This window comes from Mizuhopecten yessoensis, unplaced genomic scaffold (assembly GCF_002113885.1).
Source record: "Mizuhopecten yessoensis strain PY_sf001 unplaced genomic scaffold, ASM211388v2 scaffold6683, whole genome shotgun sequence".
In the NCBI taxonomy this organism is placed as follows: domain Eukaryota; kingdom Metazoa; phylum Mollusca; class Bivalvia; order Pectinida; family Pectinidae; genus Mizuhopecten; species Mizuhopecten yessoensis.
The window spans coordinates 1,073,230-1,096,457 of NW_018406672.1; the positions used below are offsets into that span (position 1 = coordinate 1,073,230).

Genomic DNA, 23,228 nt, shown 5'->3' on the forward strand with positions numbered 1-23,228 from the left:
GGGGGGGGGCATTTAGTAAATATCATGTCTTATATGATAACTACTTTCAGAAGCATGGAAGTAAATAGTTGTAGGGACAAACTAGGACTTAACGTTTCAAGGAGGTGCTACCTGGAAAAGTTTTGATATGGGAAAATCAGTGTTTGAGCTGCAACGTATGACACAAGGCATCATCTATTGGACTGCTTAAATCAATTTTGCATGATTTCATAACAAAGATTTCTAACCAAAAACCCGGTAATATTTACAGGGATGATGCCAGCTCTCCGTTGTAAGTCAATTAACATTCGTGTTGATGTAACCAAATTTTGTCGTCGTGACTTGTTGCCGTGGCGATTAGTTTCCTAATGTATATAGCTCCGTGTTTTAGAGTGTTAAGTCTGTGAAGGTGACTAGTATTTGAATGTTAGAAATAGTTAACACGAAAGTTTGAATTAACACAAACAAGCTTTTTACAGAATGAACGTATAAACATTTATGTTCTAATTAAATTTGATGCAATGTACTATGTAATCTGTCTCATTCCCATGTGTTACACACACCTTGGCAAAATGTTTGCTTTTTCTGTTGGTGAAAAGGGCTTTTTTTGTAATTTTATAATTCGTAGGATCCAAATTAGCTGGTGTAAGTGGTTAAATTGATGGAGAGAAACATGAAGTGTTTAGTTTCTTCACTAGTTATTGTTATCTAGTTGTATTGAGATATAAAATCACCAAACTATTTTTTTTTTTTTTCAATTTTTAAATAGTAACTTTTAATTAAAATTACTGAAAAATTAGAAATTAAAAGTTGTTTTTATTTAAGATAATAAAAACAAAATGTAATGGAAAGAAAAAAAATTATGTATAAAAAAAATGATGATGTCCATTATGGGTATATTTCATATGTCTTCAAATTTAACACATCCCTGGCATGAATTTCCTTTTCTATGTATCAGCATCTAAAATAAGGAAATTAAGCAGCTGTTCGGAACAATAGATTGTTATTGGTAATATTCATCCATTTACCTCAGAAATCTTGGTGCCTGAAATTGTTGATTTAGTCGTTTGCTGTATTTTAATAAAAAAAAAAAAAAATCAAGCCAGTAAAGACATGCAGAAAAAAACATGTTGAAATTAGCAGCTTACCTGTTTTTATGTTGTATTGTAAAGTAATGGTGATGGTATGTAATAACTTGATTGCTTTCTAATCCTGATATACAGCACAGCCCTAGCATGGCTGTATATAATTGTACTCTTAATTTTCTCTCATTCCTGTGGGTATATGACAACAATCTAGGGTAAGGAAAGGGTGCAAGAAATTTCTATCTTACACCCCATTTCACGCGAAGGTGTGTGTCACATCATTTTTCCCCCATTGTGACGTCACACACCTTCGCGTGAAATGGGGTGTAAGACATCACAATGGGAAAACAATGACATGACATCACAAAATCTGAAACATTCGAGTCCGCGATGCCAAAATTGGGACACCTTTTTCTGGTTTCTAAACTTAAATTCTATAGACTGGAATGAGAGAAAAATACTCTTTCGTGTACAGGGGTGTAGGATAGGAAAATTCCTTCCTCAGGATTTTCTGATTGGTACAAAACCTTCCGCAATCCTGGGGTTTTACCCAATTAGAAAACTCCTGGGGGAATTTCCCTATCCTTCAGTACCCCTGGGCATGAAAGAGTCTTAGGTTGGTATAATAAACAGAGTCGTTAAGTGTTTTAATGGCTATATAAGGGGTAAGACAGTAAACGTTTGGTCACACAGAAAACTGAGGTATAGATTTTCGAGTGAACCACTAGTTAGTGTTTAATGTATAGGGATAGTGTTTGATTGGACAGTATTCAATTGTTCTAGATTTACATGTATACTGAAATTTCATCGATCTATACACTTGGTTAATCAGAGAAATCCATTTTGGGATGCTTTTAATTGAAACTGAATTACTTTCCGCGACATTCAGGCCGATTCTATTTTTCGTTTCTTCAAAAAACTTGTAATTTTGAATATTTTGTGGGGAACAAAAGTTTTGGTATTTATGAAATTTTGTTGCATTCTTATGGTTTATATGACATGTTTTTTAACATTAGATATATGTGTTACATGTAATTGATTGTCCTAGGTTGTACTTCAGGCAGTGTATGTATCAAATATGTCCAAACACTCTACAGTTTTCTATATATGTATTTGCTAATTTTGATAAATTCCAAAATTGTTTTTATATATGTTTGTTTGTTATGGTGATTCGTTTCTATTGCCAAGTTGCATGCACCAAATTTAGATGTCAGTATACCCTGTAAATGTCTGGGAACTTGTAGCAATTGAACGTTAGTTGGCGTGATTGAGTTCAGATGAAAAGGCACTACTATGTTAACCACGAGTTCAAGATTCTATTCCTCAATTTGGTTTTACCGTAATAGTGCATTTAGGAACACATGCTTAAACTTTCTAAGGCCCAGAGTTCTTAGAAAAAAAGTGAATGAATATGCAAATACTTTTTTTGTTTTTGAGAAATTTGGACTAGCTAGTTAACATGAAAGCATACTGGTAAAGCTTCAAAGTTATTCCTATGTATGGTGTATGATGTACTGGTTATATACATCTTTTGTAAGATATTATAAGTAACATAATTTAAGGGGATGCCTCTAACCTAGGGTTGCCCTCTGGTTTACACAGGAAGAGTCGGTCCCAGCGAGACAAAGAGGAGAAACAACGCGAGGAAGAGATGCAGGCACAGTTACTGAAGGAGGCTATGTCACAGGGTGGCAGGGATAGCAAGCCCTTCGAATCTCCCTCGGACCCCACTCTACTCAAATACATGGAAGAGGTGATTGAGAAAATCCAGCCGATACCCTCTCTCCACGAGCAGGTCATCACTCTGGCAAGGTAAGGGGTCACTGTGACATGTTCTTTCTCACAAAATAATCTGCTGTTCACATGAAATCTAACATGATATTTTTGGGTGGTGGAGTAGAGCAGTGGATAACACACTCACCTTTCACCAAGGTGTTCAGGGTATTTGATTCCACCCGCGGACGTGAAAAGATATGGGGTCACCTGCTTGACCATGTTTTTCTCCCTGGACACTCTGGTTTCCTTCCACATTGAGACCCCCATGCTCACTAAAATACGGACCAACAAGAGTGAATTATATAAGTTGAATAATTTATATAACATGATTTTTGAAGATAAAAAATATTTATACCAGTCACCGAGTGCGTGGGTTGCAGCCTCATTGTAGAAAGAAGGGCAATTTACCTAGTAGAAGTGCTTTTCCAACATAGTTAAATGATCCAATCTGTTTGTACCAGGTTTGTAGCAGACAAGATGGGAGGCCCTATAGAGAAGGGACAACTCACAAATTTCAGCTGGGAACTACCAATTGGTCAGATTAAATTTGAGCTGAAATCCAACGTTGTCCCTATTGGCAAGATCAAGACTGGTATACACATCCACCGAGCTCTGCTCTTCAAGGTAATTAAGACAGACACAGCCTTAACTCATTCACCCCTGAAACTTCATAATGAACTATTCCAACCTCTGAATTGGAAGGGTTCAAATGTGTCGTCAGGGGTGAATGAGTTCATGTGATCTTGGATGAAGCAACATCACAGAATTATGCTTTGCATTGTTGCATGACAAGAATATTTTCGACATGTTCTGAAGAATTGTTTCAATTAATTTAATGTTTATTTGTGAATTGGTTTAATTGACTGTTGAGTTTGAATTGAGTATCTCTAGAATTGTCCTTGTCTAAATGAGATTTGTGTGAAATTTTCTTGGGTAATAACAGGAATTTTCATTGATATCTATGTTCCTGGTTTTAACATCAACAAATATTTGTGAGACTGATATTTCTCAATCATTAAATTATTTTAGGAATTTAGAGTATTTGAAACATGTAGATCCATCAATATTTTTCTTGTTTTTCTACCCTGCTAGACCCTAGCCGACCAGATTGCTGTTCCCTGTACACTGACCAGAGGAGAGTACAATCGAGCCTGGAACGAGATCATGCTGCCCGATAGTGACCCAACAGTAAGTAAACAGACGCTGTGGCTGGAAAGTATTTTCATACAAAAATTGTATTTAAGTTTGAAACCCTTGAATTTTTTAACCAATTCAAATCACTTGTGTGGATGAGTATTCCGTCTTTGCGTATTGCAGAGTTATCTTTTCTTGTGAACAGGTATGTCACCTCATTGGTTTGTGTGAGAAAATTAAGTCGTTTTCTCAAAAATTGATGATGTTACTCACAAAAACAAATGACACAACAATCAATACCTGCTCACAAGAGAAGATAATTCTGCAATACGCAAAGACGGAATATATCCGTAAGTGATTCACAGATGCTGGGAATTCTCTCCCTTTCTGAGGTTTCTTACTACTGTTTTCTTAGCCTAGATACAGTATATATTTGAATTGTTGAATTTTAAAAAGAAAAGAAAACTATTTTCATTAAAAAAAAAATTCAGTAATTGAAAATAAAAGTTTTCAACATAACTCAAAAATATTTTTGCTAATAAACAGTTTGACTTCATATAATTATATAGAAATAATGTAAAAGTAGTAATTTTCGAATGTGGAAATATTTGTATATTAATGTACGTAACTCTTGAAACTGATCTTGGTGTGGACATTTTTGTGTTGGCAATGGTTTTCTGAGATGATTATGTTGCATATAGCGATTGTCTGTATTATCTGTAAATAAATATAGATATTTTTACCATAATTTACTCACCGCGAAGAAATGTGGGAATTTCCATACCGCAGGAATTTAACATTTACAGTATTTACTGAGTACATATGCAATTGCTATCAATTTTACTGATTCAAAAGGGTGTACTCATACTATGATATGAAAAATATGAAGCTTAATTGCTATCAGGAAGAAAGTACCTTGTCTTTTAAATTATCTCCTTTTACTTTGAATTTACAGCCGGGTGCCCCGAAGTTTCCGCCACTAGCTTACATAGTAGATCTGATACACGATCCTGGACATCTAATGAAATCTGATTCTCCGGAGGCCATCACGTACAGAAAGTTATAGTGGACAAAGTAAACAATAATGTAAACAAACATGGGACATCGGTCATTGTAAACATCAACATTCATACAATGAAACACCTGAGTCCTTGGAGAACGACATCTTTTTTTCCAAGAAGACAGTTTTAGCAGCAATATCTGTGATACAATAATGTACATAATTCACACTTGAATTATCTGACTATATCTGCTGAAATTAAGCTATATTGTTGAATCAACAGGCACATTAAACAAAAAAATATTGTATAATATGTGAATATTCAAGATTTAAATATTCATAAAACGGATAATTTTAATGATGCCAACCTTCAACTGTACACCTGCTTTCTAAGAATTGTATTTACACACAAATCATTGTTATATTTTCTACAAAAATTGGTGTACATTGCTTATATGTAAATAAATTATTGTATGTACATGTAAATGTATTTATTTTGTGAATGAAAGATGTATCATTGTACAACAATTAAAACTACATGTATTTATTATTTGTATCAATGGTGATTTTTTTAGTAAGAGTTATTTCCCTTTAAACACAGGCAGACGGATAAATATTTTTAAGGGTGATCTGTTTATTATGACAAAACCATACGCCATTGGTATGCCTTTACCATATTTTTTAAACCATTTCTTTTATGGAACAGTAAGGTCTAGAGTTATGATTTATGGTCTGTAGATTTACAAAGTGGAGAGTGATTTTGAATCATTTTTCAGGATCAGTCACAGAACAAATATGTTAAAAACCTTCAAATATCTTCTTCCATAAAGCCCTGTGACCTAGAGTCATAATTTTCCCCCTGAAGCTTGTTCACAAGTTGTGATTGCAGATTGTATAGTGTGCGTTAATGTTCGCTGTCAGTGTCATGGTTAACCCTTTCACCACTGTAGACCATACTGGACTCATCCAGATCAATGCATGGGAGAGTTTACTAAAGTTGCATAGGGGTGAAAGGGTTAATTTAACCTCATTGCCGAGGGTGACGTAACCAAAAGTTCAACTGCGGCGAAAAATCATCTGAATACAATATTAATAATAAATGGGCATGAGGCTTCACATCAGCCTTTAAAAATCCTTCTCAGATGATTCCACATCATTAAGCATTTTGAGAAAACATGTCTAAATAAAATTGTGTTGGCAACAAAATTCCACCTTAAACATAAAATGTGCACTGTGAACTTACTAAAACGCTCTGATGGTGATAATTGACAAGATTCACCACTGACTTGTATTTTGTCAGTAGAAGGAGATACAGACATGCGAGGCGGTTGATACAAAATGAAGGCTGAAGTTTCTCCTTCCATGATTACCATTGTTTTCAGAGATCTCCCAAGTGCTACATTGTATATCCAGAACTTCGGTATTTTAACTCATTCACCCCTGAAATTTCATAATGAACTATTCCAACGTTTGAATTGGAGGTGTTCAAATGTATCTACAGGGGTGAATGAGTTAATGTGAAATTAGGGGAAAACTTACCTTTTTTATCCATAAATTGCGTAAACTGAATTTCCTACACAGATTTATGTGTTTTTTCCTGAATTAATCATGTCACTATCTGGAGAAGTGATTCCCTTAAAACTTGTCCAGGTAATCCTTGAATATGTTATATAAGACCAGAATATTACCCATCGGGGGAATAACGTTATCACCAGCAAGCTAAAGCTTATCATGATAGACCTTTATATTTTAGTGTCTAGAACACGAACATTATGACAAATGCAACAAAAATAATTGGGGATAACAAGTTTAATCTAGTTGACTGTCAGTAGAATCGTTTTGGTTTGGGTGAAATGTTATTTTTTAGGGGAATGGGATTAAGTGGAAAAAATGTGTTCTAAAGCTTCAAACAAGGTCAAAATATTTTTATTAACTTTTTCCCACAAGTTACAAACACAGAAAAAAACCCTCACACAACTGTACTAGGAGGAAACTAGCTATGACGCAAATACTGTATATATTTTAAATGTTAATATTTAACTTTTACCAAAATAACGTTTTCTACTTTGATTCAATGGAACTTTGACCTTTTATAATTCCCAATGGTCCAATTTGATGGGAAAAAAACTCTGATAATGAAGACAATGTCAAAATACATCAGGTACTTTTATCATTTATATTCCTTTATTGAACATGGATCCTGGTGAGAACAAATTCCAAAATCCTTACCTAGGTCGTGCTTATGACAACATACATGTACATTTTTAGCTCACCTGGCCCGAAGGGCCAAGTGAGCTTATGGCATGGTGCGGCGTCCGTCGTCCGTCCGGCATCAACTTTTTACTTTAAACAACTTCTCAGTAACCAAAAGGCCTAGGGTAATGATATTTGGCCAGAAGCATGCTTGTATGAAGGACTACCAAGTTTGTTCAAATAAATGACCTTGACGCATCTCCAAGGTCACAAGGGTCAAATATGTTAAAAACATTTAAACAACTTCTTCTGAATAACCAAGAGGCCTAGGATGATGATATTTGGCCAGTAACATGCTTGAACTAAGGGCTTCCAAGTTTGTTCAAATAAATGACCTTGCCTTATATTCAAGGTCACAGGGGTCAAATATGTTAAAATCTTTTAAACAACTTCTTCTGAATAACCGAGAGGCCTAGGGTGATGATATTTGGCCAGTAACATGCCTGGATGAAGGACTACCAAGTTTGTTCAAATAAATGACCTTGACGCATATCCAAGGTCACAAGGGTCAAATATGTTAAAAACATTTAAACAACTTCTTCTGAATAACCAAGAGGCCTAGGTTGATTATAGTTGGCCAGTAACATGCTGGGATGAAGGGCTACCAATTTTGTTCAAATAAATTACCTTGACCCATTTTCAAGGTCACAGGAGTCAAATATGTTTAAAACCTTTAAACGACTTTTTCTGAATAACCGATAGGCCTAGGGTGATGATATTTGGCTAGTAGCATGTTGGGATGAAGGGCTATAAAGTTTGTTCAAATTAATGACCTTCAATTTTTTTCAAATTCACAGGGTCAAATATATTCTTAACTTTTACCCAACTTCTTATGAATAACCAAGAGGCCTAGGTTGATTATAGTTGGCCAGTAACATGCTGGGATGAAGGGCTATAAAGTTTGTTCAAATGAATGACCTTCAATTTTTTTCAAAGTCACAGGGTCAAATATATTCTTAACTTTTAACCAACTTCTTATGAATAACCAAGAGGCCTAGGATAATGCCAGTAACATTCTGAGATGAAGGACTACCAAGTTCAAATGAATGACCTTGACATATATATTTTAAGGTCACAGGGGTCAAATATGTTCAAAACCATTGAATGACTTCTTCTTAATAAGCAAAAGGCCAAGGGTGATGATATTTGGCCATTAACATGCTGGGATGAAGGACTACCAAGTGAATGACCTTCGCGCATATTCAAGGTCACAGTGGTCAATATGTTTAAATCTTAAAATGATTTGTTCTGTATAACCAAAAGGTGGAGGGTAATGATATTTTTCCAGAAGCATGCTGGGTTGGAAGACTATAAACTCTGTTCAACCTAATATTATAATGTCCTTGTTCGACATTCAAGGTCACAGGTGTCATATGTTTAAATCTTTTAATAGGTTCCTATGAATGAAACACTGATATTTTGCCTGTAACTGTATTTTAGTCCACTTTTAAGATTACAAGTGTGAGCTGATTAATACCAGGTGAGCGATGCAGGCCCAGTGGGCCTCTTGTTATTTCACCACAAACAATTAACTCTAACTAAGATATTTTAGAGTAAGCAATTTACGCCATTTCCGTCTATTCTATTGGTTCTTAATGGATCAATATTGGGAAAAGTGTTGACCTATTTCAGAACTGAGTTGAACAGACCGTGAACAGACCGAAATTTCCCGAAGACACTAACGTTCGTGGAAGAGTATCACAATTAAGCATCTCCTTCAGACACATCAAGTTCAAAGGAAGCGAAGAAAAGAAAACGATATCACAATTTCAGTATCCTCTTAGGATACGACATTTTCAAGGGGAAGGAAAAACTATTTTTTCTGGTATGGTAACATGACACTGAAGCAAGAGAAGAAAGTATTACAGTTTTCGTATTCTCTGCCGACACATCAACTTCAATGGAAAGAAAACTTTCATTCTTTTCAAATCTCTATTGGGCACTGGGCAAAGAAAAGAAGAAGAAAACACATTTTTTTTTAGGATCCCGTGTGGACAATCTTATTTTAAAGAATAGCGAAAGGACATTTAGTTCCGAAATGCCCGGAGTAGCTGGGTAAAATCTACCGATTAATGAGAAATAGGAATTGGCTAAAAGAGAGAGGTAAGATTATACCATTTTTATCACGACATAAAACCACTTCACATTATAACCACACCAATTACAAAAGAGGAGAATGCCAACGGTCTATATCGATTTTAAATCAGTATTTTAATCTTTGCCAAAATGACGTTTCATATTTTGACTGAATGGAACTTTAGCGCATAGGTTGAAATTCTTTTATAAATGGTTGTGCTGAGAAATTTAAATATTCAACTAAAGCAGGTGCTTCGTCAAATATGTTCATATTTGTTTTTTAATTTTGGGTTCTAAATATGTATAACATATTATACAATTATGAACCTTTGTGCTGGTTGGTGAATATGATGTGATGTGAACCTGAAAACATGATATTAACCGAGGTAAATGTTGGATTCAGGGTTGAATCCAATAGTTCAGCATCATTGCTTTCGAAGACATCATCAAGGTTATTTTTCTTAAGAACAGCACAATATAGTATGTGTACGGTCCCATTTATGGGTGTCACGACTGCAATTCAAATGAAAACCCCTTAGGCAATGCTACCATGAAAAAGATCAGCCGCAAAAAAAGTTAAATTTTGACCTCTGTCAATTATACTACTTTTTTATTTTGAAGGTAGTACCTATCAATACCTATTTCATTCTGCGAATTCTACACTTTGTCTTTTGTAATGACAGAGGGTCAATTTTGAAAGCTGTGATAAAGAAGATATTAAACACATCATAGGTCATTTTTATGCGTGGACCTCCAGGATCCCGATGAAGACAAAATGGGAAATACTTTCTTATGTCGGGATTATATGACTGTAGTAGACCTGTGGCAAAACAAAAACTACCATACTGATCACTGTTATTGCATCTCAATTACTCATTTTTTTTCATACCACGTTACTAAGTTAGTCTCGTTCAACAAGACTCTTGTTGTTGTCAGCGCAAGCTACGCCGAACAGGGAATTACAACTGATCATCATCAAGCGTCTGGTTGAACGAGACTAGTTACCTAGTTAGTCTTTTTAGAATGAGCTGAAAATTATAAGAAAATAAGTCGAAGAGACCGAAGTTATGTATTTTTTACTAAAGCTATTTAGTCAAATTTAAACCAGGCAAACAAGAAATATAATTAATATAAATTTGTCTTTAAGTTTAAACCATATTGTATTTCATAATATGTCATTTGGATACACTAAACCAAAGGAAAGAAAACGATTACATTTTCGTATCCTCTATTGACTCTATAGAGTCAAGGGAAAACGATACATTTGAATTTTAACAATCCATTTTGACGCATCAAGTTCAATGATGAATCAATCAGCTACAAACTGCCTGCTTCAGTATTGTAGAGGTTTGATAGGGGGATTTCTTCAAACTTGGACGGAGTACTTTTACGACCGGTAAACTTATTAATAAGCGCACTCCTTCAACTTTTTGAGGTAGACTAAGAGGTGTACATGTAGTTATCGGAGACAGATGCGCTAATGTTGAGTTTGTCGCAAGAATATAATTCATTTAGGACGAGACTACAACTTACCAAGGGAGTCGTTTCAACAACGGCACGGTCCTTAGACGTCTCATTTCAGTGTCTGCGAATTTCGAAGCCGAGCATTTTAACTTTTGTCTGGCTGAAGGAGGAATGGGATTTAGGGAAAGTCAGTACGATAAAGACATGACGGCGGTAAAACAGTTTGTGTTCATATTTTTTACAAGTTCTTAAGCCATAACACGACTTTGACACGCAGCCATACCAGAGGGAGTCTGACAAAGAGAACGTCAAGGGCTTATATCTTTTAAATTTCATTGTCTCAGCTTTGTCAAAGCGTTTTGTATTGTGAAGATGTGTTTTTCTTTTATAAATGATTGCATATACGTCCTATAAACAGCAAAAACGGGAATATCTGGCGACAGCTGCCCCACGTAGGTCTCGAACCTGCAAACTAAAGCAAATGATTCGTATGACTCTTTACATACAGAACCATGTTGTGCAACATATTGGTACGACCTCAACCATGTAACAAATAAAATACCAATATATTATAAACTTTATTGATGTTACAACAAATATGGAACAAGTTTGCAAACCCTGTATTAATCACCCTTGTTCGCCCAGACGTTAACCCGCAGGGGTCTTAATGTGGGAGGAAGCCGGAGTACCCGGGGCGTGCAGGTGACCCCAAACCTTTTCACGTCCGATCGGGGAATCGAACCCGGGCTGCCTTGGTGAAAGGCAAGTGCGCTATCCTCTGCACCACCCGACCACACTCTCAGGAAATTGCGAACTTGTTTCACCTATTGTTAGATGAAATCTAAGAGAGAGAGCGAAAAAAACATACATGTATCTTCTCTTTGATAGACAATTGTAAAGGAAAAGTGAAAAAAATACAAGTATCGTATTTCCTTTATATATATACTGAGGCTTAAGGGAAGAAGAATATACAATTACGGTATCCCAATATTGATACACTCAGACAAAGGCAAAGAGAGGAAAATATTCTATAGGTATTGATAAACCTATACATGTCCTCTATCGGCGCCCATAGCAAATACACCAAACAATCACAGAAACAGCATTCTAACACTATTTTTTTAAAGGAAATGGTGAACTATCAGAAAAATTAAGCCAAAACCTTAACCTTAAATTTTTTGCCATGACAGTTAAGCCCAAAATATGTCAAAATGTCAATACGTCAAAAATTCCAATCAATGAATAAATTCTTTTCTTAAGTGAATAGTGAGATATTTCAAGACTATTAACATTTTCATCTTCAAATTCGAGCCAAAAATGTTAGATAAAAAATACGTCGAAAATTTACAGAAAAGAAACCTAATTTCATAAAACAGCAATAATGCAAGAACCTCCGGCACTATTATTAACCGAATGTTGAGCCTTTTCACAACTTAAAATAAAGTGTTTCCTATAGAGCATTGCCGAGATAGTTAAGTCAAAAACATGCAAAAAAAATAATAACCGAAATAAAATTAAAAATTAAAGAAATCAAATAAATAAATAAAAATCCTGTTTAACTAAACTTAACTATTTATAGACCCTAAAAGAACCTCTTTGCAGAATATAGTCACCCTAACATCACTATTAACTAATTCACCCCTGAAATTTTATAATGAACTATCCTAGCCTTTGAATTGGAGGAGTTTAAATGTGTCTTCGGGGTTAAACACAGTGAGCTTTTACAATGTAACGGACGGATGGACGGACATGCATAGAAAAAAATCCATAGCCGAACCACCCCTACCATCTTCGCTAGCCAATGCAAGTGTTCGCTTCGTATACATTCCACTTACACGTGGCTAGTGAAAATGCACCCCTACCCGGTTCTCCGGTAGGTTGTTTGGTTGCATTTGGTTGTATAGGATTTAACGTTCTGTTAACAGCTAAGGTCCTGTAAGGAGTGGCCCAATGTGTGTTGTGTTTGCGTGTAGGTGTGTACGTGTGCTGGAGACAGGATACACACACATACACTGTCTCCAGCACACATACACTACACACATAGAGGCATGTCCTGACATGACCGATACGGAACAACAACACAATTCTGACTTCTCTATGAGAGCAATAAGACCACTAGAATGAAAAATAGCAGTATTCTTATATCCCATTGGGACACACGGAGGTCATGCTAAAAAGAAATAACACGGTTATTGTAGCCGCTATTCACATAGAACAACACATGAAATCTAAATAGCACAATTGAGGTATCTCAGGGGTTCACTGAAGCCTTTAGAACGAGAAATCGCACCATATTCTGATGTCCTGTTTGGACATATAAGAATATCTGTATCTAGTTTGGATATATGAAGACCTCGGGAAAGGGAAACTTCACACCACAAATTTGGACACATTAAAAGCACACGAATGAGAAAAATGGGCAAATTGTATACCTGTATGGACAATACAATGTAAGGATTTACGTATAACAATAGGTGCAACTGATCAACATTGTTCTGTTTAATGACCCCCAAGCTGTGTCACGATAGAAACACTCGATTCTGCAGGGAACTCCAAATTAGTCGCCTCATACGATCATGTAGTGGGATATAACGCGTGAATCTCTACTAATTCTGTAAAAGTGGTACAGCTATCAGAGAAACAGAACGTCACACTTTAAGTATCTCATTTGCGTTTTCCTTAAGACAATGAAGTTCTGAAGAAGTATTAAACAAATACGTACACCTTTAGTGTGCTATCAACCAGGACACTAGAGCGTTGAGAAATATAGAGAATGCTCAAGGCCATGATGAACGACGAAAATCACAATTCGTGCTATCCTCTTATGGTACTAAAATGCTTGTAATAAAACGAGCTTCGCAACTTAGTTAATTCGCAGATCATAAGATGGATGGATTGATAACTTTGCTTTCGTATAATCTTTAAGCACCAAATGACACAGGTAAAGAACTTTCATACGAAGAAAGACACAGAAATTCGCGTGACAAGCACCAGTCTTTTTCCGAAGAGATGAAGATCTCAGGGCTAATGTCACCTTTTAAGACAACAAAATATGAAGAGAGAGAGAGAGAGAGAGAGAGAGAGAGAGTACCAGTGATGTTTCTCTGGGTTGAGGCTAATTTCAACGTCATAGCGTCAACTAAGAATTAAAGCTTGATTGCCGTTCATTAAAGCACTGATGTAATATTACAAATAGAAACACTCCATCACGCGATAGTCTGGGCGTTAACGCCTAAATAAATCCTGTTTTTCAGCTATTAATGACAAAATTAATGTGCATGAAAATTGAACTAATGAATTGTGTGTTAACTCACGTTCTATGTGTCTTTAATCTCGCTGGTAACGAGAGCTGCGGGAGATTTTGTTCATCGCGCGCTGTCGGCGTAACGATTTCAGCAGCGTAATGGCATCGCCATCAGCCTTCGCACTCACATATATATACAGATAAAATAATCTACTGTTTATATTTATATTTTAAGTCTTAATTGGTTTGTTTCTATATCAACGTCATCCAACTATCTTTTGAATTAGGACGTTTAGTCCCTACGGAATAATAAAATATATTTTCCCGCCAGCGTGCTGTCAAATGGTTTCCAATTCTGGCAATGCTAATCATGTCATGGGAGTGCTGATTTCACGTCAAGAATCCCAGTGATGTTGACTTTTCAGCAATTCATTTTGATGTCTGATTTACTGGTTCGGTGCGTCTAAGAGTATGTTTAGCGACGGTGTACATTTCTCTGTAATCGTAATGCGTTGAGGAGATGACATTAGACCATTAACGGTAATGAAGAAGTTGACATTTGACATTAATATTTCAGCATGTTTCCAATATTGACGTGATCCAATATTTCATTTTGGCATTGATAAATTTCAAATATAGAAGCACGGGGAGAAAAGCTGGCTCAACGAGAAATAGCATTCCATCAGATCGATTCGGTATGTTTATTCACGTTTAGACATGATAGATACTAGCGTCACCTAGAATCAGAAAACATCAAAATTATACTGTATATCAAACATATTTCTGGAATACTATTTGTCTTTAGTAAAAGCAGGGGTTCTGACGCACTTCCGTTAAAATTTTCACTTTCCTGGTGAGAGGGTTACTTACGGAGAACAATGTATGACGTTATGGGAGTCCCCATGCATGTATATATACATGTAATTTAATTTTTTAAAGCGTTAAGTACGTATTTTAAGGAACTATAAATGTGATAGATCGACTCCGGGTTCGAATCCCGGTCTGGCTCTAGCGTCTATATGGTGTATAACGATTTCATTGAAATTGAAAAGGGTGCGGCTTTTTTTATTGTTCCGCATCTGATAAAGTCTCAAGGCGATGTATACATGTTATATTGTCTGTCTTTGTCAATGGAACCGAGCAAATGATCCATCCAACGGTACACTTCACAGAGAGTTCTCAAGGCGGGGGACTAACTTTAGCCCTTGTTCGGAGTGGATTCATTTGTGGGCGGGTCCAGGGCAGGATGTTTGTAGGGGGACAAGGGGAACCACAAGCAGTGATTCGTTTTTGTTTTGTTTTACTGTTTGAAAATTTGGAGGATTCGCCTTTGTGCCAGCGTATAGGCAGATATACGCCTGCAGGATTAAGGTGACGGGAATTCCTTTTAATTTGGAACGGTAATTTTGTGTGTGTGTGTGTGTGTTTTACGTCCTATTAACAGCTATGGTAATTTATGGACGTGCCACATGTATGTGAGCATGTTATGTCACACCTGAGTGAAAGAACGTATACCTGAGATTGTGCATGCAGGTCGTTCTATATGAACGACGCATGCGCAACCACTTTACCTCAAACAGCACAAACCCTTACCCAGTTACTCCGAGCTGAACAGCAGATCATGCTAGATGAAGCAATAATCTGCCAAGGACTTACCACCCGGACGAGGCCCTGGTAAGACAGACTAACTATAAATTCTAGTATACTATATATAATATATAACCATTTATTAAGTTCATAATGAACAATTGATTACCATCTTTGTACATTATTACAGATTATCAATAGAAGTGACTATTGTGTAAATATATATTTTACAGGCTCTCTCTTCCGAGAGACATGAATGAGAAATAAACCATTCTCGAACAACGGAGGACTTGTGTGTTTTAATTGAACACGCCGAAGGTCTTACAAATGGAAAACCTGTGGTATCAAGAAAGGCTGAAGACGCTGAAACTGCCAACGTTTACCTACATAAAACGAGAAAAGATGCGTTTACGGAAAGTGCCGACGGTTCCCGGTTGCTTTCGCGTGTGTTTTAAAAATCAAATTTTGTATAAGCTTAAGTGTTGACTATTCGAAAAAACATATGCATTCCGTTTGCTCTGTAAATTATATGAGTCAAGAAGCGGTTGGAAAATCAAAAACGCAATGGGAACCCTAAAATTCTTTATCAGTTCAGAAGGACGGGCGAACGAATGGACGGAAAGGCGCCATATCAGAATGTGTGTTAATTTCTTTTAATACGTGCTCTGCACAATGTAATTAACTTGCAACCGGTTCAAATCTAAATGCGGTGGAGATCATCATTTGAACACCCCAACTCCTATGGGATCTCGTGAAGAAATTCCCCTATGTTCCATTCTAATGCAGCTTGGTACGACAACATTTTGCCGGAATGCTTTTCGTTACCGGCGACCAGGTCAAAGGGGGATAACTACATTGTGAAACTCAAATGTGCTGCTGTTTTAATTTCAATTTGCACATGGGTTCGACACACTGCGCAAGACCTGTGTCGCTTGTCCAGATTTCAACTCCTAATAGAACAATATTTCAGAAATAACATTTTGTCAATGATTTGGATAAAAATTAAGGCCGTATACTGTTTCCAATGTTTACGTTTGACTTTTTGATCGTTTGACATGAATTAAGTGAGTTACATGAAAACTGGTTTGAGTACATAGTCGATGATTGAGCATGAGAACGCTTTCATGAATACGGACCTAAGTGTCGCTTGTGCCGTGTTCGAATTTTAGTGGAATTCTAAGGTAAACATATCCTGTCGCTATTAGTCCCGAATTCGACTCCTACTAGAATCGCTAGTCCAGGGTTCGACTCATAACAGAAGACATTTTGGTACCATACACATTGTCACCAACGTGTAACCGCTTGCACTTTTTATTTTAGGTAAAAGACAATACCATGACGTCATGACCGGTAAAATAGAGATACCCACTTGTGACGTCACATTCCTGTTGCTAAGCTGCTTAGCAATCGGCGAAGGCGGAGATGATCAATCTCTCCCCTGACATTTACTTCTTTTGTTTAAATCTTCGATTACCACAATGAATATCAAGTTATTCTTGATATTTGTGGTAATGATGTGCGCCATGCACCAAGGGCCTGCTGTATATCGGGACCTTACGTGGTAAGTTTGGATCAGACAAGGTAGGATGAGATCTTAGATGACTTGACATTCGCAAACACCTCAAATAAATGTCAATAACTTAATCAAGATTACGAATGTGTTAACATTGAATGTTTGGAAATAGTTAATTTTCAGTATGTAATTTTACCTCCGTAGCGTGGAGCCCGAGCCAGGATATGCCAAAAGATTGTTTTATTATTTCAACGCTGGAGAAATTGAGAAAGTCTGTCCAACGGTTGCCGATCTGACATCGGTAAGGATTACATATTTGTTATTTTAATGACTGTTATGAAAACGTCAACACTATTTTTACTAATAATTAAGTAAGATTATGTTTGAGATGATGCTTATCTGATTCTCCTTCTCACAAAGTTATTATACTTATAGTGATTTTCAGCACTGTCAATGTGAACATTCTATCGAAGAAACATATCACTCCTTTTTATTTGTAATAATTATGCGGATTAGAGATTTAAACTCTACCGCGAATTAAATAATTTCATTCCATTTGGCTTGCAGCCACGGTAATAATGAATTGTCCTATCAAGAAAACATCCTAATAGCCAAACAGACGCAGCAATGTATTCGAGTTACTGACAGATTTTGAGTATATTTTCTTGCATTCCTTCATGTTCACCAACTAAATCTCTCTCTCTCTCTCTCTCTCTCTCTCTCTCTCTCTCTCTCTCTCTCTCTCTTGGATTGTATTATAGAATAATTTCCAGAAAACAAGTATGATTTTACTTTTTTTTAGCGAATTGGGAATGAGGTATTCTGTAATCTGCTGTGTGTGCTTCTAACTCTGCTGTTGGGCTATGCGCTGTTGATCGGAAAAGTCGTGAAAGAGAAATGGTCAGCCGCCGTGTCAATGTTCCAAGAATGGAGAGCTCGTAAGTAACCAGCGAAAGTTAAAATATTGAATAAAGCAGCAGTTGACCTTTTAATTAAGATGTTTTCGAAAATTAATGTACCTTTAATGAACTTTATGAACCCAGTGTTGTAAGACTACCCTAACGCGCCACCTTCCGGATGATACACGTTTGCTAGCTTGGAAACCATTTCAGTATCATGCATACCTGTGTTTTCATATCAATGTTTTGATTAAACATTACAGCGAATTGTTTGGTAACGTACAGTGATATTTTGAAATTAACAGGCTTTAATTTCAAAGTAGCTCTTTGATAATCTTTGAAGAACGGGTACCACTTTCTAGCAGCATTGTAATTGGTTAGTCTTGGGTGTCTGGAACCAGTCAGAAAGCTTATTGTCAGTCCCCGATTCTGTTCTGATAAAATCTCAGGATGCATGGGAAGTGATGTTTTGTGGTCAAAAACGTAAACCTTGGATTTCGGAAACTTATAGTGACAAAAATATCTGTTTTTGCAGGTGCTTCCATCTGCCGTCACTGCGGTACTGCCCCGTGTCAGGTTAAAAGGAGATCCTTGTGGAAGCCCTCCGGTACTCGTAAGAAGGACAAGGCGAATTTGGCAAAAAGGTCAAACGCCATGATGTTGTTTTACTATGGACTAGAGTTGTCCGTGGTACTGACCAAAGAGCTGCCATGGAATGACCTGTACTCGGAGAGGAAGCTCGTCCAGCATTTTGAGGAGGAGCATATTGTATTGTTCCCAGTGTGCATCCAGCGTCAGATCAACTACTGGTACCCTGTCCCTCGCTAGGTATGTACTCTGCCTCTACTATATCCTTATCTAGGTACTCTGTCCCTTGCTAAGTTGGAACTATTTCCCTTCCTATGTAATTTGTCCCTCGCTAGGAACACTGTCACTCACTAGCTCTCATGTCCCTTGCTAGGTACAGTACTCTTTCTCTCGAGGTAATACTGTACTCTGTTCCTTGCTAGATTGGTGCTACATGTATGTCCCTCGCTAGGAACACTGTCACTCACTAGGGGCTATGTCCTTTGTTAGGTAGGTATACTCTTCCTCTCTATAGGTACTTTGTCCCTCGCTAGGAACACTGTCACTCACTAGGTGCTATGTCCTTTGTTAGGTAGGTATACTCTTCCTCTCTTTAGGTACTTTGTCCCTCGCTAGGAACACTGTCACTCACTAGGTGCTTTGTCCTTTGCTAGGTAGGTATACTCTTCCTCTCTTTAGGTACTTTGTCCCTCGATAGGAACACTGTCACTCACTAGGTGCTTTGTCCTTTGCTAGGTAGGTATACTCTTTCTATCTTTAGGTACTATGTCCCTCGCTAGGAACACTGTCACTCACTAGGTGCTTTGTCCTTTGCTAGGTAGGTATACTCTTCCTCTCTTTAGGTACTATGTCACTCACTCGGTTGGTACTATATCCCTCTCTAGGTAAAATGTCCTTGCTAGGTTGGTACTATGTTCCTCACTAGGTACTCATTCCTCACTATAGGTAGGTTACCTTTTCTGCGCTAGGTACGTTCCTCCCCAAAATAAAAAACATAAGAATGTATTTTTTTAATTTTGATTAATCAATTTAATGCAAATAATTTAAAATAATTTCTCTTTATGTCCATACTACACTACATGATAACAAATTCTGCATTGGAGAACGGACAGATTGTGCATTAGGTTAACATGAAATTTTGTAATTCATTTTATCTATTAATTTCATTGCAGATTCGTTGTTCCGTTCAAAGAGAAGAGTGTGGAGGGCAGTCGGTGATGGAATAGAAATGTGATTGACGTCACAGCCTCGATTTGGCTGTCTTAGGGTTTTTGTCACGATTAGTTCCAATAGGAATGGTTTTTGACCAGTGATACAGTGTAATTGTATTGTTTATTGTATTAATTGAAATGCCCAGGTGTAGCTTTGTGGTTGCAGATTGTTAGTGAGCTTAGGTCAAATATATAAATATTCGTTTTTTTTTATTAGATTGGTAAGTTACAAACATGTTTCAATTGAATTACAAACATGCACAGTTCTGTCCATTTTTTTACTGGTCAGTTTTGCTTTTGTGTACTTTGTGTAGTAACAATCATGTAATCAATAAAATATCATCAAAACGATTTTCGTGTTCATGTTATATTTTTAGTTTAAACATATTTTATTGACATCATATTGAAAAAGGGATTAGTCGGTAAGTTTTTTCCAACTTATGAATTGACTTCTCCCGTAATACAGACAAATAAAATAATACACAATTGTCACATGATGGTAAGAAAAAAAATATGTTATTAATGTATTGTATTCATTGATTGAGATTGAGAGAGAGAGAGAGAGAGAGAGAGAGAGAGAGAGAGAGAGAGAGAGTTACTATCTTGAATAGCGTTTTTGAATGCCGAGTATGATATACAATGTCGGATATCAAAGGGTAACTGATTCCAAAGTCTTATTGTAAAAGTGAAGAACGACATGCTGGATGCCTCAAATCTATTGTTAGGCAGGTTGTAAAGGTCAGAATTTTTTAAATTGTGTTGTGAAGTTTTTGATACAAGAAGGGGGAGTAGAGTGTTGAGATAATTAGGAGTTAGATTGTTATGAATCTTAAAGAATAGCTGAAGTTGACGACGGGATCTCCGCGCTGAGATAAAGATTCCCATCCTGTTTCGTACAGTATAGCTCGTCTGCTAGTGTAGGAAGGTAAACCAGTGACAATACGTCCAGCCCCCAGTTGTAACTTCTCTTGTGTAGGAAAGTAAACCAGTGACAATACGTCCAGCCCCCAGTTGTAACTTCTCTAGTGTATGAAGGTAAACCAGTGACAATAGGTCCAGCCCCCAGTTGTAACTTCTCTTGTGTATGAAAGTAAACCAGTGACAATACGTCCAGCCTCCAGTTGTAACTTTTCTAGTGTATGAAGGTAAACCAGTGACAATACGTCCAGCCCCCAGTTGTAACTTCTCTAATTTATCTGCATCGGCAAGAGAACAACCATCCCATAGTTCACAGTAATATTCTAGATTAGGAAGAATGAAAGATCTATATATTTTATTAAGTGTACATCGGCTAAGCGTATATTTAAATTTAAGGAGGATACCCAATTGTTTCACTTCTTTTTTACAAATATTTTCAATATGACAGCCCCACTTACAGTTAGCATCAATGATTACTCCTAGATGCTTATGATTGTCTACAAAGTCTATATTTACATTGTTAGAATTAATTTCAATGATGTTATCCAACTCGATATTGGATACAAGTAAGGCCTCTGTTATTTAACTAACAACCTACCAGCCTACAATTGTATTTTCCGAGATCCCTATTTTGTTTTGTTCGATTTCTTGAGAGATTTATCAGAGCATTAAAGAGAAGCATTATCTGCAAAGAGTTTCGAAAGTATCGAAAGACTGTCTAGATTGTCAGTTATATCGTTGATATATAGTATTAACAACAACGGAACAAGAACCGAACCCTGAGGCACACCTGCATTTGTTGTCTTTACAGAGGGTTTACGATTTCCAATGAATACTTGTTGAGATCTATTTGTTATATAGTTCATTAACCAATTCAATAATTTTCCTGAAATTCCATAACTTGACAGTTTCATTTTCAGCCCCCTGTGCCGAACCCTTTCAAATGCTTAAGAAATGTGGCAGAAAACTAGACATGTGGCTTGTTTTTTCCCCAGATTGTAACACACTTTATGGTATATTTCAATAAGTTATTGTACAGTAGAATGACCTGGCTGAAATACTGACTGGTATTTATATATTAGAGAATGGTCTGACAGATAATTATGTAAATATTTCGCTATTAATCTTCCCAAGACTTTAGCAATGGTACTAAGTAGTGCAATGTGTCTATAGTTTGAGGGGTCTTACTTTTCTCACTTTTTGAAAAATGGCATTATTATGGCGTGTTTCCATTGTTTGGGGAAAGTTCCAGTTTCCAAAGAAGAGCGAATAATTAAATATAATGGGTAGGCAACTTCATTTGCAATGTTCTTAAGGAGGCTCCACCCTTTCGCAATTAACCAGCAGAATTCAAAGAACGATTCACACAATGGTTATGTCACTATGTAGAGATGATTTTATGAAATCTAAGCATTCCGATAAACTTGAGATTTTTGTCATATTTAACACTTTCTCATTTTTTAATTGTACGGCATTGTTCAAAACTATTACAACAATAAAATAATGAAAAGAAGCATTGGTAATCAACCCTCCAAATATTTTATTTATCATAAAATATCTACAACATGTTACACAAAAAGCATTTTCTATACAAATTGTATGGATAAAAGTAGTTATAAACAAGCTTAAAGCAAACAGGACACACAGTTTCATACAAAAAGAGTGAAAATTTGAACCAAATACACACAAAGTCTTTATATTTCATTTATTTTACATTTTACAATAATTTTGATCTTGATGAGAGTTGTCTACCTTGATAAAAATCGGAACTTTTTGCTGAGGGATAGAATTTATACAATGACAGCTATTTTCATTACTATTCCGTCTTTGCATATTGCAGAGTTATCTTCTCTTGGGAGAAGGTATTGATTGTTACGTCACTTGTTTGTGAGAGTAACGTCAACAATTTTTGAGAAAACGACGTAATTTTCTCACACAAACCAATGACGTAACAATCAATACCTGTTCCCAAGAGAAGATAACTCTGCAATACGCAAAGACGGAATACCAATAACAGAGGAAATACATTAAATTACTATATCAAATCGTCAATTTATTGTTCTTTCACGAATTTTTTTCTCTCTCAATCATGTACACGTTGGACATCATTCCATAGGCCGCTTACGCATGGTATACATAGGCTATCGTATGGTATGCCGTTATCACGTGCACGTACATGCGCTTCGTTTTATAGGGATCTTGATATTTTACAAACCACTTTTTTCACAGAGTTATTGCAATTGCATTTGTGAAATGATTTATATGACAGAACGAAACTCGCTCGACAACAAAAGTCGTAGAGAGCACGTGATATGTACAGGTGAAGCCGGTAAACAAAAACACATCAGTCTGCATTCCATGCGCCTCATATACGACCTTCTTGAAGTCCTCTGATCTTATGCCTTCCAGTGAGTTAATTAATGTCTTTGTATCATCAGCTTTCTTTCTGAAGTACGTGTGATTACACATTTCCCAGTGAATTCTTGATATCGCATGTTGAC

The 23,228-nt window shown here is 36.5% G+C and overlaps 2 protein-coding genes across 4 annotated transcripts in view; both read left to right on the plus strand.

Moving 5' to 3' along the window:
* LOC110452431 (armadillo repeat-containing protein 3-like) overlaps positions 1–5,267 on the plus strand; it is a 24,866-nt gene extending 19,599 nt beyond the window's left edge. For all 3 annotated transcript variants that reach the window (XM_021500957.1, XM_021500958.1, XM_021500959.1), the window contains 4 exons: positions 2,667–2,876; positions 3,302–3,464; positions 3,933–4,028; positions 4,930–5,267. In XM_021500957.1, coding sequence (XP_021356632.1) covers positions 2,667–2,876; positions 3,302–3,464; positions 3,933–4,028; positions 4,930–5,040 — 580 coding nt within the window. In that variant the 3' untranslated portion in view covers positions 5,041–5,267. The remainder of the gene's footprint in view (positions 1–2,666; positions 2,877–3,301; positions 3,465–3,932; positions 4,029–4,929) is intronic.
* A 10,356-nt stretch (positions 5,268–15,623) lies between these two features.
* LOC110452455 lies at positions 15,624–20,122 on the plus strand. The gene is made up of 6 exons (XM_021501008.1): positions 15,624–15,685; positions 16,919–17,159; positions 17,316–17,412; positions 17,914–18,049; positions 18,546–18,838; positions 19,771–20,122. The coding sequence occupies exons 2-5, from the start codon at positions 17,077–17,079 to the stop codon at positions 18,836–18,838; spliced, it is 609 nt and encodes a 202-aa protein (XP_021356683.1). The 5' UTR covers positions 15,624–15,685; positions 16,919–17,076; the 3' UTR covers positions 19,771–20,122.
* Positions 20,123–23,228: the final 3,106 nt, after the last annotated feature.

Coding starts and splice junctions, on each gene's coding strand:
- LOC110452455 (XM_021501008.1), top strand. CDS start 17,077: ATGAATATCAAGTTATTCTTGATATTTGTGGTAATGATGTGCGCCATG. Junction 17,160..17,315: donor GTATATCGGGACCTTACGTG/GTAAGTTTGGAT, acceptor TTACCTCCGTAG/CGTGGAGCCCGAGCCAGGAT. Junction 18,050..18,545: donor GTTCCAAGAATGGAGAGCTC/GTAAGTAACCAG, acceptor CTGTTTTTGCAG/GTGCTTCCATCTGCCGTCAC.